This window comes from Polyodon spathula, chromosome 3, assembly GCF_017654505.1.
Source record: "Polyodon spathula isolate WHYD16114869_AA chromosome 3, ASM1765450v1, whole genome shotgun sequence".
Taxonomy (NCBI): domain Eukaryota; kingdom Metazoa; phylum Chordata; class Actinopteri; order Acipenseriformes; family Polyodontidae; genus Polyodon; species Polyodon spathula.
The window spans coordinates 49,244,118-49,261,848 of NC_054536.1; the positions used below are offsets into that span (position 1 = coordinate 49,244,118).

Genomic DNA, 17,731 nt, shown 5'->3' on the forward strand with positions numbered 1-17,731 from the left:
CAAAACCGCCAAGGCGTCCTGCGCTCACCTGTCCTTCACCATGTGCAGCACACAGACTTTTTCTACAGAAACTTGCATCAGGGCAGTTCACCTCCCCAGTGTGGACAACAGAGCAGCACACCTCCTGTCCAGAGGAGCTCCAGACAGCTAAGAGTGGAGACTGCACCCTCAGGTTGTGAAACAAATTTGGGAGAGGTTTTGTACAGCACAAGTCGACCTCTTCGCCACAGCCAAGTCCACTCATCGTCCCCTGTGGTTCACTATGGAGAGAGAGGCAGGGGGTCCCCTGGGAATAGACGCGCTAGCTCACCCCTGGCCACAGGGGCTCTTGTATGCATTCCCTCCACTACCGCTATTGCCCCTGACACTAGAAAGGATCAGGATAGAGAAAGCCCAGGTTTTGCTGGTCGCACCCAGATGGCCGAGGCGCCCCTGGTTTGCTCTCCCAACACGTTATGGGGCCAACCGTGGCAGCTCCCCCTTCACAAGGACCTCCTGAGCCAAGCGAAGGGGTTATTATGGCACCTGAATCCGGTCCAGCTCCAACTGTGGGTTTGGCCAGTGAATGGAGCCATCTATCCAGACAAGGTTTGCCAGACGCAGTGGTAGAGACATTAATGTCTGCTAGGGTGCCTAGCACCAGAGCCCAGATTTCGTATAAATGGAATGTTTTCCAAAACTGGTGCATTGCTGGGGGTCACAACCCTGTGACCTGCCTTATTGAGACAATTCTAACCTTCTTACAACACCTGTTTGATGCGGGAACATCTGCATCTACTCTGAAGGTCTACTTGGCAGCAGTATCGGTGTGCCAGTATAAAATTGACAGAGTTCGCTGGAGCACACTTCCTGGCAGTGCAATTTCTTAAAGGGGCCCGGAGGCTTCGTCCTCCATTGAAAAGCATGGTCCCTAAGTGGGATCTGGAGCTGGTGCTGGGGTGTCCTTACGGGTCCCCCACTTGAGCCCATGGCCTCAGCAGAGCTGTGCCCTGTTTCCCTCAAAGTGGAATTCTTATTAACCATTACGTCTGCCAGAAGAGTAATTGAGCTTCATGCTCTGTCCATCGATGACACATGTATGGGTTGCTACCGGTAATGACTCATGGGTAACATTAAGAACTAATCCTGCCTTTTTGCCAAAGGTGGTGTCTTCATTCCATATTAACCAACCAGTGGTTTTGGAAGCTTTCAGACCTCCCCCACATGAGTCAGAAGAGGATTGTAGACAGCACACGCTTTGCCCGGTCCAGGCTCTGCACAGTTACCTGGATAGGACAGCATCCTGGAGACAGTCAGACCAGCTGTTTGCTATGGGTCCTGCTGTAGAGGTCTAGCACACTGGGTGTCAGATGCTATACGCTTGGAGTATGAACAGACAGACTCCCCCATGCCGGGGGACATTACGGCCCATTCTACCAGGGGCCAAGCAACTTCATGGGCTCTCTTTCACGGCGCCTCCTTGGATGAGCTTTGCAATGCTGCTACATGGACAGGTAGTCAGACATTTACGCATTTTTACCACCTTGATGTTGCAAACCGAGCAAAGCCCATTCTGGGCTCTAGGGTGTTACAGGCGACATGCCCTAAGGCATCATGTGAGCTCTGTTGCTATGGCCTTGAGGCTGTACTGTCTGTAATCTGGAGCCACGACATCAATGGTACAGCTTCCCATTCGGTAATGGTTGTCATTCCACTTGAAAGGGAACGTTAGGTTATTACCATAACCCTGGTTCCGTGAAAAGAATGACAACCATTACCCTTCGAGGTCATGTCCCCAGCTGACCTTCGATTTTAAAAATGTCGATATGCTACTGTGAGGACATCCCTCTTCAGCGGGAGGTGGGAGGGACTTTCTCCTCACAACAGGGCCCTGATAGGGCAGTGTTTTTATATATGCTCAGTGATTGATGGGTCAGAGAGGCTCTTCCCATTTGGTAATGGTTGTCATTCTTTTCAGGGAACCAGGGTTATGGTAATAACCTAATGTTATGTGATGCATAAACACACAAGTCCTGCCAAAACTGAGGTTGAGGTTGCCTTGCAAAGAGACATTGCTTAAGTTAATCATATAGGATCTCAATTTGGTAGCAATCTGGCAGTTGGGCAGATTAAGGTAGGCATGTAAGACCCCTTCTGGGCTCTTCAAACAGTTCCTATCTACCTTGCACTAATACGTAAATAGAACCGATTTGTGTTGACAGTCAGATCCCTTTGGGATGAACATGACTGACTTTTCTTGACAAGGCAAACTCAGATTTATACAACCTGTGAATGGCAGCTTATAACTTTTCAGCGTACTGAACACAAAGACAGCTTCAGATGAGTGTTTTTTTTTTTTTTTTTTTTTTTTTTTTTTTTTTTGCTTTTGAGGTTGTTTGGTTTATTTCTGCTTTGTGAAACATATTTATTTAAGTTCTAATACTGAATATTTGAGTACAGTTTTTGTCAAAAGGGTTTAAACTTGAACATATTGCTGTCATTTGCCTGCCAATAGTCTTTGGTTTAGTATCAGCTAGGTATGAGAATGTGTTATGCTTTAGCTTTGTGTTACAGATCTCTTTTTAATATGAGAGCTAACAAGCCCCTGCCAGATTACTCGGATAGCTTAATAAATAACACAGACGTGGATAAGGACAAGAGACTGCTTATTCAATTAACGCACATCATTTAAACCCATTCTATAAAATATGCATGTGCAATCTACTTCAAAAACACCTGAAATGAATTTCAATGGATTCTATAAATATGTATTATTCTTGCATGTTTTACGAAGTGCTTAATGATATTGTTCAATGTGTTCACCGGTTCTATTTTTTCTTTTCAGACATCAAGCACTTTTCCAAAGAGTTCATCTTTCAGTTGCGATAAAGTATCTCAGTAAGTATATTCCAAAATACTTTTTCCAAGAGAGTTTGTTAAAGTTTTCAATATTATTTTTTTATGCTAGCATACATACAGTATATATTTTGCTTGCTTTTATGACAAAAGTGGAAGGCTTAAAAAAAATAAATCTGTCAATAATCCAATAATAATGTTTGTGTTTTCTGAAAAATGTGACTTTCAAATGTGATTTTATTTTCAGAATTATATTATATGAGTTGGTTTTGTCATACTAATAAAGAGCCTATTCAGTGTGTGATTTAACTTTTCAGTGGCCTTGCATATAGAGGTTCACAAACTTTTTCTCGGCACTATATATATATATATATATATATATATATATATATATATATATAATTTTTTTATTTTTTTTTTTCCTGAAAACTACTGGAATTGTGTGCATGCAACTGGATTGATTGAAGTTGAACTTGGAATTGTCTTGTGACCACTGTCTATCTTATTGTTTGCTGAGTTCATTATTTATGACAGCTATAAAACAATCAGTGGAATGGCCCTGAAGAGTGCACCTTTGCCTTTATTTGTTTATGATTTTCCTACTTTCTCTGCACAGAAGTGTGGATCACATTATGGAGGAAGGCTATGAACTTGATCTGACTTACATCACCGAACGTATAATTGCAGTTTCCTTCCCCACTGCATGTTCAGAGGAAACCTACCTCCATAACTTGCAAGATGTTACACGCATGCTTAAATCGAAACATGCAGATAACTATTTGGTAAGTATGCGGTACTGTGCCATCAAGGATGGCATTCATGGTAAAGATATAATGTGCTCAGAAATACATCCAAGCCTGTTCAAATTTTACGACATTGGAAAAAAAAAAAACTTCTCAAAAGGCATACTGGGGTTTCACAAATCCCAATAATGGTTATGATATTAATAAATACATGAGCCTCTTGTGGTTGCTGCGTCACTGTTTTTAATAGTTACTAGGCATTTTAATTTTGATATTTTCTATTGATCGAGTAATCATCTGATCTATTAACCACATCTGTTTGCCAGTGATATGCAATTGTATTGAAAAACAATTACAAGTAAAGCCAATGGTGTAACTTTGTTTTAAAAAGTGGAGGGGTATGACTGTAAGATCCCAATGTTTAAAATAGAAAATAATTTTATGGTATCATGATTGATAAAGGTGTAGTACTGACGTGAAAGGAAAGCACTGATGAGCAAATGTTGCACGTTTTCTTTATTTTGAGATATTGTGCAATATTGGGCATGCCTTCCAGTTGCCCTTTTACCAAGGTCTTTAGAAGTACCTTCAGCCATTTTAAGATTTTGCTTTTTTGTGCACTGTTTTTGCTACCGCACTTGTAGACGAGATTAATCAATTAATTATTTTTTAATCAATGAAAGTCCACAGGTGTGATTGATCGATTAAAACCCCTAGTAATTACACAAACTGGTGGTTAACTCACAGTTGATTTAAAAACCTATAAGAACCCATTAACACTTAGAAAACCAGCCAATATATGAAAAATGGAAATCCCAAATCTTTTTTTTTTTTCCCCCCACCCAAGTTACTGTCTTTGATGAGCTGAATGGACTAATGGGCATATTTATTTTTTTGTGTCTACTTTTGCACAGGTGTTCAACCTTTCAGAAAAAAGATGTGATCTCTCCAAACTTAACCCCAAGGTATATATTTATTAGTACTTAGTTTTTTAAAAAAAGAGTTTCTCTTTAAGACAATCATACACATCCACATGTTTAGGAATTGGAATTACATTACTTCCCTGTTCGTCTTATGTTTCATAAATGGCAGAAATGGACAATCCTTTGAAAATTGTTACTTTTTTCAAGGTACTGTAAATACAGGACTAGTGCCAAATGTACCAATAAGACTGTTATTTAAGAATGGAAATTAATCTATTATGAATGTGCCTTGGTATGTAAGCAAGTGACATCAGATTGTCCTGTTGACTGAAAAATGTGTACATTAATAGTCAAATATAGTAAATGACTGAAATGATCCAAGATATCATGCAGCTATGTATGTAGTTTCAACAGCTTAAAAAAAAAAAAAGAACAAACTGAAGCGTAAATAAATTAAAACTCCGCAGCTGGGTTTTCATGGAAAGCAGAACACCAGCTGAGGTCCTAAAGAGGTCACAATTATCTCTCTTTTGAATTTAAAATGGTATGTGTTGTGAACTAGTCAGAAAATACCTGAGCTTGTTTTGACTGGTAGAGTTACAGTGCCACAGTCATATCATGCTGCTACACAAAGTCAATGGAATAAGGTTATGTTAAGTCTGCAGAAATACATTGGCGCCGTGCCTCTGTCTAACATGTACTACCAGCAGCTCAATCCAGTCATTAAAGCCATGCTCAAAGGAAGCCATGCTCACTGCTTGCTTTCCAGAACTGATCAAAACTGATATAGCAATTAGATTTTGTGTGTGTGTGTCAGTTATATAGTATAATTTGTGTGGTTGTATTTTCCACAAGCACCATTCACAAGTAGCAACAGAACACAGCTGTGCTATATCAGTGAATCTAAGCGGTCTGCTTTTGTTTTAGATCATGGACGTGGGCTGGCTTGACCTTCACGCCCCCCCTCTTGACAAGATGTGCACCATCTGCAAGGCCATGGAGAACTGGCTCAACAGCGAATCCCAGCATGTGGTGGTGATTCACTGCAAAGTAAGTGACTGCGGTCTGCAATGACTAATGAGACAAGACTTACTGCTCTGTACAACTGAGCCTTAGCTGCAAAGCACAGTAAAAGGAAAGTTAATATACAAAGTCATTTTTATGACTTTTGCCAGCTTTTAAAAGTATTTTTTTATAAACCATTACATATTTGATATACTGGTACAATTGCACCTACAGACATTTACCCATTGTGTTTACAGTATATCCACCATTCAAAACAAAGTTAGTTGGCTAGGATACAGTTATTATGATACAGTCAATCAGGTATATTAAGCCTTTGTGGTTGATTTGATCAATGTATAATACACGGAGATAGGCCACTGGTGGATTTTTTTCCAGCATTTTTTCAGCACTCAAAATTAAATGCTGTACAGAATGTCATCAGGTGATTAGTAACATTCAAAGATTCTAAGGTTCATAATTCGATATATATATATATATTATATATATATATATAATATATATATATATATATATATATATATATATATATATATATATATAGTGGCTTGCAAAAGTATTCAGACCCTCTCACAGTTTTCACATTTTGTTGCTTAAAGCTTGCAGTCATGGCACTTTGAAGTAGGAATTAATATGTATTATATACACAACCTACTCCAAACATTCAAAGCAAAAACAAAAAGAAAGAAGGAAATAGATAATATGAAATAAAAATAGAAAAGTCATGATTGCATAAGTATTCAAACCCTTTGCTGTGGCAAACCTAAATTAATTCAGGTGCACAAAATGACCGTAATGAGCCACACAATTACTTGAATGGCCTCTGTCTCTGTGCAATATTAGTGGTTCTCATGATTTCAGAATAAAAACACCTGTCTCTGTGAGGTTCTTTGGTCAGTTAATGAATTTCAAGCAAAGAGTCAACTGTGAAGACCAAGGAGCTTTCAAAGCAAGTCAGGGATAAAGTCATTGAAAAGCACAGATCAGGAGAAGGGTACAAAAAAATATCGAAGTCTCTGAATATCCCTGTGAACACAGTCCACTCAATCATCAAGAAATGGAAGGTGCATTGTACCACCCAGACACTGCCTAGGTCAGGCTGTCCCTCCAAACTGAGCAGTTGGGCAATGAGGAAACTGGTGAGTGATGCCACTGTGAGGCCAGCGATAACTTTGAAAGACCTACATAGTTCAATGGCTGAGAAAATGTGTATCGGTCAACAATATCCAGAACACTTCACAAAGGTACCCTGTATGTCAGGGTGGTAAGAAAAAGCCATTAGTAAAAATAAGCCATCTCAAAGCCTGCATGAAGTTTGCAACAAAGCACCTGTGTGATCCTGCAAAAATGTGGCAAAAGGTGTTGTGGTCAGACGAAACCAAATTGGAACTTTTTGGTCTAAATGCAAAGCGTTACGTTTGGTGCAGACTCAACATAGCACATCTCCCAGTCAACACCATCCCTACAGTCAAGCATCGTGGTGGCAGCATCATGCTATGGGGATGCTTCTCCTCAGCAGGAACTGGAAAGCTTGTTAAGATTGAAGGAAAAATTGATGGAGCAAAGTATAGGCAAATACTAGAGGAACACCTGTTTCAGTTTGCTAAAGACATAAATCTGGGATCCAACACACAAGGCAGAAGTTACATTGGAGTGGCTTAAGAATAAGAAAGTGAATGCCCTTGAGTGGCCCAGTCAAAGTCCTGAGTTGAATCCTATTGAGAATCTGTGGAAAGATTTGAAAACTGCTGTCCATAAGTGATCCCCAAGCAACTTGAGAGAGCTTAAGCAAATCTGCCAAGAAGACTGGGGACACAAATTGCACCAAGCCGGTGTGCAAAGTTGGTAGAGACTTACCCAAAAAGACTAGCAGCTATAATTGCTGCCAAAGGTGCTTCCACCAAATATTTAGATGATGGGTCTGAATACTTATGCAGTCAACATATGTCAGTTTTTGCTGACATTAACTGTAATTTATCTTACACTTAGAAGTCTTCAGTTTGAGCATTCAAGTTTAAATAAAATATTAAGTTTAAAAAAAATGTGTATGCATCATTTTGTAATTTCACAAATTGGGACACCATAGGAAGGGTGTGAATACCTTTGCTAGGCACTGTGTGTGTGTGTGTGTGTGTGTGTGTGTGTGTGTGTATATATATATATATATATATATATATATATATATATATATATATATATATATATATATATATATATATATATATATATATATACACACACACACACACACACACAGTTGTTGTCTTAAGTTTACATACAGCAAATTAAATTTATAATTTCTAGAAATTTCTCAAAAACTAAGAATTTTAGGAAAAATCTTTTGTAGTAAAAGATTAGCTTTTGTTGATGAGGAAAACGTTATCAAAAATAGATGTCTGCATTTTTATTGCAGAACTATAAATATAAATTCAAAAGTATTCATATACTTTGATACTATGATAGTATTGCCTACAAGGTGCTAGAAATTTCAAAATGATAATGCAGAACCTAATTCTAGAAAAGTCTAGTAAATTCTGGATTATAGGTAAACATTCATTACCAATAAGTCAATATGGGGGAAAAAAGTAAAGAGGTATCTGAAGACCTCAGGCAGAAAATTGTGTATTGTCATAAAGCTGGAAATTGATACAAGAAGATTTCCAAGCATTTGAGTATCCCAATTTCAACTATTGTTTCTCTTATCAAGAAGTACAAGATTCATGGTACTGTCACAACGCTCCCTTGGTCTAAAAAAAGAAGGCTCTTTCACCAAGAACAAGTAGAAGAATTGTGAGGAAGGTTAATAACAATCCAAGATTGACAGCCAAAGATATTCAAAGTGAATTGACTGCAAGTGGGACTGGGGTTTCTATTTCAATCACAGGTCGAGTGTTGCATGGTGAAGGTCTCAGTGGTCGCAGGCCAAGGAAAAAGCCACTCTTAGGAAAATGTCACAAGGACAATCGCTTAAAGTTTAAAAAACAGCATTTGAATGATGGATATGAGTTCTGATCAAAAGTTTTATGGAGTGATGAAACAAAAATCGAGCTATTTGGTCATGCTGAAAGTCATTACATTTGGAGAAAGTCTGGTGAGGTGTACAAAGAAAAGGGTCTGTTTTGGCACAGGAAATTTAGTTCCATTATATGGTAAAATGGATTCCATAGCACACCAAAAGATATTGCAAATCATTTGAAACCCTTAGCTACAAAACTTGGTTTAAAACGCAACTGGACTTTCCAACACGACAACAATCCAAAGCAAAACCAAAATCTACTTCAGAATGGTTAAAGAAAAAGAAATTCAAGGTTCTGGAATGGCCGAGTCTAAATCCGATTGAGAATCTTTGATATGAGTTGAATGAACTGGAACAATTTTGCGTTGAAGAATGTTCAAAAATCACAAAATAATCATACCAAAAACTAATTGACAAATGTCCTAATCGTTTAAAAGAGGTTATTATTGCTAATGGTGCCTCAACTAGTTACTAATTTAATTTTCCTTGTTAAGGTATGAATATTTTTTAATTAGCATTTTTTGAGATTTGCTAAATAAATGCTGAAATAAATAATTGTCTATTTCTTGTAACTTTTTTTTTTTCTTCATCCACAAAAGCAAAACTTTTGGTATAAAAAAATTCCTATAACTTATTTAAGAAAAATCTAGAAATTATAAATTTCCAATGGGGTATGAAAACTTTGAACTACAACTAAATATATATGTGTGTGTGTGTGAGTGTGTGTACAGTGCTTATAGAAAGTCTACACCACAGGGGAAAAAAGGTTTTATTTAATATATATAATATAAAATATATAAAATACAAAACTGAAAGATCATAATTGGATAAGTCTTCAGGCCCCTGAGTTAATACTTGGTGGAAACACCTTTGGCAGCAATTACAGCTGTGAGTCTGTTGGGATAGGTCTCTACCAACTTTGCACACTTAGATTTAGCAATATTTGACCATTCTGCTTTACAAAACTGTTCAAGCTCAGTCAAGTTCCTTTGAGAGCACTGATGGACTAAAATCTTCAAGTTATGCCACAAATTTTCGATTGGATTTAGGCTGGGGCTCTGACTGGGTCACTCAAGGACATTTACCTTTTTGTTCCTTAACCACTCCAGTGTAGCTTTGGCTCTGTGCTTTGGGGCGTTGTCATGCTGAAAAGTGAACTTCCGTCCCAGTTTCAGCTTTCTTGCAGAGGGCAGCAGGTTTTCCTTAAGGACTTCTCTGTTGTTTGCTCCATTTATTTTCTCTTCTATCCTGACAAGTGCTCCAGCCCCTGCAAATGAGAAACATCCCCATAACATTATGCTGCCACCACCATGCTTGACAGTAGGGATGTTGTTGTTTGGGTGATGGCCTGTGTTGGGGTTGCACCAAACATAACACTTTGCATTTAGGCTAAAAAGTTCCATTTTAGTTTCGCCAGACCACAAACGTTTTGCCACATGGCTACAGAGTGTCTTTTTTGCATACTTCAAACAGGTGAAGGTGGGTTTTCTTGAGTAATGGCTTTCTTCTTGCCACCCTACCCTATAGGCCAGATTTGTGGAGTGCTTGACCAGTCTTGGCCATAAAAGCCTGTAGCTCTTGGTAGCATCTCTGATCAGTCTCCTTCTTGCTTGATCATCCAGTTTGGAGGGACGGCCTGATCTAGGCAGGTTGCTGGTGGTACCATACACCTTCCACTTGTTAATAATCATCTTGTCCGTGCTCCAAGGGATAGTCAAGACCTTTGATGTTTTTATACCTTTCCCCTGATCTTTGCCTTTCAACAACTTTGTCCCGGAGGTGTAGATAAATGAAAAAAAAAACAAATATTTTAATGCATTTTAATTCAAGGCTATAAGGCAACAAAAGGCGAACATTTTGAAAGGGGGAGTAGATTTTCTGTAGGCACTGTGTGTATATATAATACGGCTTGGAAAAATAACCACCTCTGAATGGTTAAACGGCATCACATGACCGTGTGTGTGTGTATATATATATATATATATATATATATATATATATATATATATATATATATATATATATATATATATATATATATAATATAGCGTATATCTAAATTCCAGGACAAAACTGTTTGACAGTATTGAACATAACTTTGGAGGGAAGGCTCCCTTCCGTCGTCAAGATCTGAAAAAAAAAAAAATAAAATAAAATAAGTTGACCAGCAAGAATAGACACATAACAGTAGATGAGGCATAGCTAAATGAAATAGAAGAAAACAAAGACTGAAAAAAAAACACAACAGAAACTATAGCATGGGCTGTTAATGTACTTAAAGAAAAAAATATTAATTTTATGGAAATAAGTTAAAAAAAAATCTCAACATAAGGGAATTTTATGCTAGTGCAAGAAATTCAACTGAGGACCAGTACTGAGTCTCCAGTTTTATACACATGTATTTTATGCTGAGCTGGACTAAATACATACAGTATTTTAACAGTAGAAGTTTTAACATCTCTGACAGTGAATTTAAAACCAGCAACAATGTAATCCTGTCTGTCAGGAAATCTCTTAGAAAAGCAGGTAACGACAAGGCCAGACACGACCCCCCGAATTACCAGCCTGGATTTTAAGCATCTGCGGGAAACTGAGATTACACTGCAGATGTATACACAATACAAGTTTCTGGTTTTGTCTTAATTAAATGTGTTTTAATTATTTTAATAATTTTTCTTCCCACAAATGACAGGTAGCTGCGTTGTAAGCGATATAAACCACTTTGGGCCGTGCGGTTCCGATGGTGTATATCACTTCTGGGGTGGTTAAAGGCTCTCGGATTTATATATATATATATATATATATATATTATATATATATTTCACAATAGTAATCAGTAATAACACGTGTTCTTTCTTTGTGACTGACACTTTTCTTACGATCTTTAACACTTCTGTGTAAGCAGTACTCAGTATAGTCAGAAGGTTTTAAACAGGGTGGTACCTGTATAATTTTTATTATTATTGTTACATTCCTTTGTAGATGGTTAGCCCTATTCTCCCATATTTTTTCCTTTTCATTTTGGTCTCCTTGCTAAATCTATCAATTTCTTTCATATTTTGGCTACTGTTCTTTGCTCCCCCCCCCCAACAGCGTTTACTGCATCATTTTTCTTCATGACTTACTTTCAGAAAACTTGACAAATAGATCAGATTTGTGTTGACCAGCCATTTCAATAATTGTATCTTTTTTTTTTTTTAATAGCTTTCCTTTGCAACCCTGCCATTGTGTTTTTACGTAATTGGTTACTGTGCCTTAAAATTGACTACCGAGTTATTGATTTCACGCATTGCAGAGCGCAAAACAGTGATCGCAAGCGATCGAACTTGTGAAGTGCTTTATGAAACGCACGCAGCGCCAACCTCTGCAATGTCACAACCTCATTGTAGCTACATGACAATTGCAGGAGTTTTATGAAACGGGCATCAAGACTACATTTTTCTTTTCCCACTTACATTCCTTTAAAGCAGGGTTCCCTAAGTGCGGCCCGTGAGGACGTTTGGTGCGGCCCCCCAAATTTGACCATTTACTTTATTTTGTACATTTTTTACATGTTTTGGATCAAATCTGTACCCTCTCAAGCCAATTTTTTTTAAAGTTGTTACGGCCATTATATGTGCTCTATCCCTTTAAAAAAAAAAATAATGGCGCCTATATTGTGCACAGTAGATTTGCTCTGCTGAAGAAAAATAACATGGAACCTCCTAAGAAAAGAAAAAGCGCTTCTACTTTTCTTAAATTATTATTTTGTCGCCTCCTATCGCTTTCCACGGGGGAAGATGCTCACAGACTGATATCAAGACGTGAAGGCACCAACTAAATAACGTTAGATTACGCAGCTGAAGTAGCTAGCTAGCTTCTGTAATCTTAACAGAATGACAGCAAGAAATGTTACAGTTCAGTATACAGGCACTTTTTCTGTTGTAGATTTTATTTTACTATGTTAAGAGCAAAACTGTATTCAGCTTCAACTACATCAGGAAAATGCTCTTTGTACAGTATTGTAGTTTTGGGGTTCAATTTGGATCTTTTGTTAGGGCAAGTACTGCTGTAGTACTACCTGGCTACAGTTTAAAATTGTTACTGTTATTTCTTTTTTTGTACAGTGTTTCTGAATAAGATTACAGTTAGGCTACAGTACAATAGCTAGTAGGATTCAGTAGCAATCGCGTGTAATTGCATAAAAAGCGCCAATGTAATGGGAGATAATTTATGAATAATTAATGCTGCACTTTAAATAGAAGTGTGTGATTATTTCGTTGATTTCAGAAAGAAAAATAAATAAATAAATAAAAACACCAAGGTAAAATACAGTAGCGTCTGTTTTGTTTCTGCACATATTATGGAAATAGCTCTAAATGTCCACACCATAGGTCAATTTACATAATTTGTTTAATTTGAATTTTGCACATCTCAAACTATTTGTATGGTCCCCAGAGATTAGAATTAAGCGGAGTTCACTGTACATACATTCAGCACTTAGTGAAGTGATTAGTTGTACAAGTCGAGATGCATTCTGCCTCACTACTGAAGAATAACCCACAAAAGAGTTTAATTGGTATAGTTGGAAGGGTACCTATTTCGGTATTATCATCTTTAATTGTTTTGACTTGGGCAATGTAAGATGTGACACCATGACACAGTATCAAATACAACATTTCAAAGCTGCAGTGGTAGTAATATGCATTCCTAATTTAAATGCAAAAATGTATAGGAAATAAAAAAAGGTATGATTTGGGACATATTTCGGCTTCTTGAGTGGTACATTTTCTTGTGCGGCCCCCCCCATCACATGCAACCTCCGGAACCTGGCCTTCCATCACCAAAACTTTGGGAACCCCTGCTTTAAAGGGTGCAAACTCCACATTATTCTGGGACCTACACATCATCCCTCAATAACTCTTCCCTATACTTCATCACACTATACAGGGCTCGCAAAATTTTGGTAATGGTACTTGCCCTTTGGGCAGTCCATTGTCGACATTTGGTTGTCCAAAAAAATGTCAGGTTGCCCATAATTGACCTATGGACTGTGATTTGTACTCAATATAGGTACAGTATCTCAGGGTTCATATACTTTTTCAACATCAAAATTCTATACTTTTTCCAGATTTCCGTTTGTTTTTACCAGACTTGAGTTTTAGTTAGATTCTATTCGTTTTTTGATAGATATCCACATATGCGGGCAGCCTGCAGAGCATTATAGCTTTTTGATCCAGAGCAGAAGTTGCTCCTGGTTTTCTAAAAGTATTTGTCAGAATCTGGAGGTGCATATCTAGCAAGAGACAATGCAGGTATGCAAAATAGAAGTAAGATACAATCTAAGAAATGTCCAATATTTGAGACCTACGTTGTATTAGACAAAAAACATAGAACAAAGTTGTATACTGCACGTATACTTGTGCCAAAATAGGATACATTAATGGTACCAATAGTATACTATAACCAGACAATTTTGGCACAAGGGTATTTGTAGTATGTTACTTTTTTTTTGTAAGGGATGATATTGGATTCTGATCCAAACTAATACCCTATGTTAAATGCTGAACACTATGGGTGGTTAAAAATAACAAAAATTAAATAACAAATGTGCACACATTATATATTAAAATGTCCAAGTGTCGTCTTTTAAGCATACACGTCAAATACTTAATACAGTACACCCTCGCTATAACAACCCTGTTTGGATCCAAAGCCTTTTGTTCGCTGTAGTAAAAAGACAATCCAAAATGAACTAAACTGCTGGAGTAAGTTAAGGAAGTCACCTTGGATAAAGGCATTAGCTAAATTATTAATAATATTCATACTGTTTTATTCTTTGATTTTTTTTACTACAGTATGTGCCACTAGTAGCACTAAAATAATAATAATAATAATAATAATAATAATAATAATAATAATAATAATAATAATAGCAATGAGATTGTGAATAAAAGTACAGTACCTATTTGTGGCATGCTGCATCCAGTATTCTGGCTATATCCTATTCGTTGAAGAAAACAGTAGTTTTACCGGGATGATCTGTGAGCGGAATCTCGATTGAGAAACCGCTGTTTGATTAAAGCACAGAAAGTTATCTTGTTATAGTGTAAAAAAATCGAATCGTCCGTCGGGCAAGCAGCCAAAAAAAAGACGAAGTCCGACAGATTTCTTTGTCCCGGAACGTCGGGCTAGCGATTTTCCGATAAAAAGTTTGTGAACCTCTATATGCAAGGCCACTGAAAGTTAAATCACAAACTGAATAGGCTCTTTATTAGTATGAAGAAACCAACTCAACCAACTCTCAGTTTCACATCTGTTTTCAAGTAATATTGAAATATATACTTATGCTACTGTACTGTAAACTAAATATAGAATTAAAACTCATTTACATGTGTGGAAATATTTTGCTAAAGCTCCAAAGACAACATAGCAACCCCCTTCTTTCATTCTTAGTGCCAAGAAAAAGTTTGAGAACCCCTTAGGATTTTCATATATTTCAAACTTAATGTTATTAGATCTTAATTTTAGTCCTAATAATAGATACATATAACCTGATTAAACAAATGACACAAAACATGATACTCTTTCAACATTTATTTTTCCATAAATGACTCAACATTCAATATCCATGTGTGAAAAAGTATGTGAACCTTTAGATTCGATAACTGGTGGCACCCTCTTGAGCAGCAATTACTTCAACTAAGCTTTTCCTCTAATTGTTTCAGTCTCTCACATCGGTTTTGAGGAATTTTGGCCCATTGCTCCTTAGAGAACTGCTTCAGCTCTGTAACATTTGAGGGATTTCCTAGCATGGACAGCTCGCTTCAGGTTCTGCCACAACATTTCGATGGGGTTTTGGAATTGGTTAATATAAACCCTATTGGATATTTAAGAAAAGACTGATTTTGATTCAAGAAGGCTATTATGTTAAAACTGTGGAATTTCCGTAATTACCATTGGGGTTCACAAACTTTTTCCCGGCACTGTACATATATAGTGTGAATGCCAAAAAAAACTCACTTTGGAGCAAAGAAAGTGCAATAGTGTTTGCTCCTAATTTTACAGCTGCTGTGTTAAGGTGCAAAGAAAGGTATAACAATGTGGTCATAGCCCCATTAATGCATATTGAAACGGTCTATATTAGAACTCGACCAAGAATCCTCTATAGTCCCAATTCTAATTATTGTAAAAGAGAACATCTAGTATACCCATGCAATGGTGTCTCATACAATAGTTTTTTTTTTTTTTTTTGGTTCTTATCCAGCAAGAAAGGTCTCTTTAGGTGTAACTCAAATGTATTTCAATTTTGCTGTTTTGAAATCAGCTGTACTGTATTATAAATGCAGTATTTTTTACATTACTTCACAATAACATTTCCATTAGCTTACTCATTGATTTGCCACCATATCCTGCTGTTACTCATTTATCATGTTTGAACTGTTGTTTTTTTCTTTTTGTTTTTGAGATTGTTAGAAGCAGGTATGGTGCAATACAAAAAAATGCTTTCACATATCATATGTGCAAAAATAGTATGATTAATACATACATGAGTTACAAAGCATGTCATAACGAACAATGAGAGTTGGTAAGACTCCTTGAGCTTATCATAAAACTAATTAGTTTGACACTGTATCTGAAATACACAAAGGTGTTTGGGCATGTCTATTGACCATAGATTGAAAGAAGGAATCTTTCTCAAAGAGGTCATCATTCTGTTAAATACAATAAAAAATTAAGTAATTTGTAATAGAATGAAGAAACTTTTTTCTCTGGCTTTTTTTCTCAGGGCGGTAAAAGTAGAATTGGCGTTGTAATCTCTTCATATATGCATTTCACCAATATATCTGCAAGGTAAGGCAAACTTCATTTAAATATGTTATCGTGTGTGTGTGTGTTTTTCTTGTTTTTTATTTGTAAACTTAAACAACAGCATACTTCATGGAGTGCTACTTTCTTTTTAGTAAGACTGGATGCTTAAACACTTGTGCTTTGGTGTTTAGTTATGATAAATATATGCAGTACATACAGAAAGCAACATACTGTACTTTGGACTACTGTACTTATACAGATAAAAATGAGGAGGACTTTCATAATTGCATTGTAAAAAAATAAATTGAAAAAGTATTAAATTTTGGAAAATGTAAACCTGCTTTAAATTTGGTGTACATAAAACTATATTTTATGTACCCCAAACAAATTCTGGCTTATGTCTTACAGTACTGATCAAGCATTGGACCGCTTTGCAATGAAGAAGTTTTATGATGATAAAGTTTCGACTTTAATGCAGCCTTCACAAAAAAGGTCAGTGTGCAGATTACTAGAGAATGTGTAGCCATATCAGGGAAACAGTACAGATATAAATCTCTTTTATTGCAGAGCCCAACTGCAGTTTTAACCAGATGTGTGAAGGCTATTATAAATAACTCGGCTTATATACAATATTGTCATTTTAAGCTTACATTTATAAACTTCCGTTCTTACAGATTTTATCTGACATGAGGTTAATTCTTGGCAATAAGAACTCTGCCCTTGTGTGGAGCTTGCAAGCCATTTACACTCTGTGAACTTTGTAATAATGGTAGCAAGTGTTCTTTCTTTATCCATACCTGTTGTAACTATTCTGCCCCCCCCCCACCCCCCAAAAAGCCATGTAAAATATATGTTGTAGGCTCATTCAGAATTCTTTCTTTCCCTGAGCATTTCATGAGGTGTCTGCAATAGAATGCAATTCAATTGCTATTAATATATTACTAAGATAGATTTCACCGTGAACTTTAACAATTGCCGCACTGTACTTTTTTTTTTTTTTTGTCCTAAATAAAATCCTAAATTAATGCAGTATGTTGCAAAAACAGAAACATGGTTTCCCAATGTTGCTCACTGTCATGAAACCGACATACTTGTGGTTCTGCTTAAACCCACAGGGTTGTTTATTTGCTAAAATACAAATAACAAAAAGAACGTGACTCCCAAGTTAGGAACTTGGCATAGCTGCCCTACAATGTGTACACTATAATAAGTGAGCCATTGAGCATGTCTGTACTCCTCTCATTCCATTCCTTTGATTCCAGAATTATTATTTTTGCTGCAAATCATTTTTGAAAACTCTCCAATTATACATTCCTTAAATATTGATTCTAGTACAGTACATGCACCCTCACATTGGTGTTGTACAGAGTGGTAGTTGTTACACTTTTGACAATTTGTTA

At 36.7% G+C, this 17,731-nt stretch overlaps 1 protein-coding gene across 4 annotated transcripts in view; it reads left to right on the forward strand.

Annotated features, from left to right (window-relative positions):
* Nucleotides 1-17,731, forward strand: part of LOC121313142 (tensin-3-like) — a 165,238-nt gene that overhangs the window by 90,273 nt on the left and 57,234 nt on the right. For all 4 annotated transcript variants that reach the window (XM_041245357.1, XM_041245354.1, XM_041245356.1 and 1 more), the window contains 6 exons: nt 2,825-2,877; nt 3,452-3,617; nt 4,493-4,543; nt 5,429-5,551; nt 16,309-16,373; nt 16,740-16,823. In XM_041245357.1, the coding sequence (XP_041101291.1) occupies nt 2,825-2,877; nt 3,452-3,617; nt 4,493-4,543; nt 5,429-5,551; nt 16,309-16,373; nt 16,740-16,823 (542 nt within the window). The remainder of the gene's footprint in view (nt 1-2,824; nt 2,878-3,451; nt 3,618-4,492; nt 4,544-5,428; nt 5,552-16,308; nt 16,374-16,739; nt 16,824-17,731) is intronic.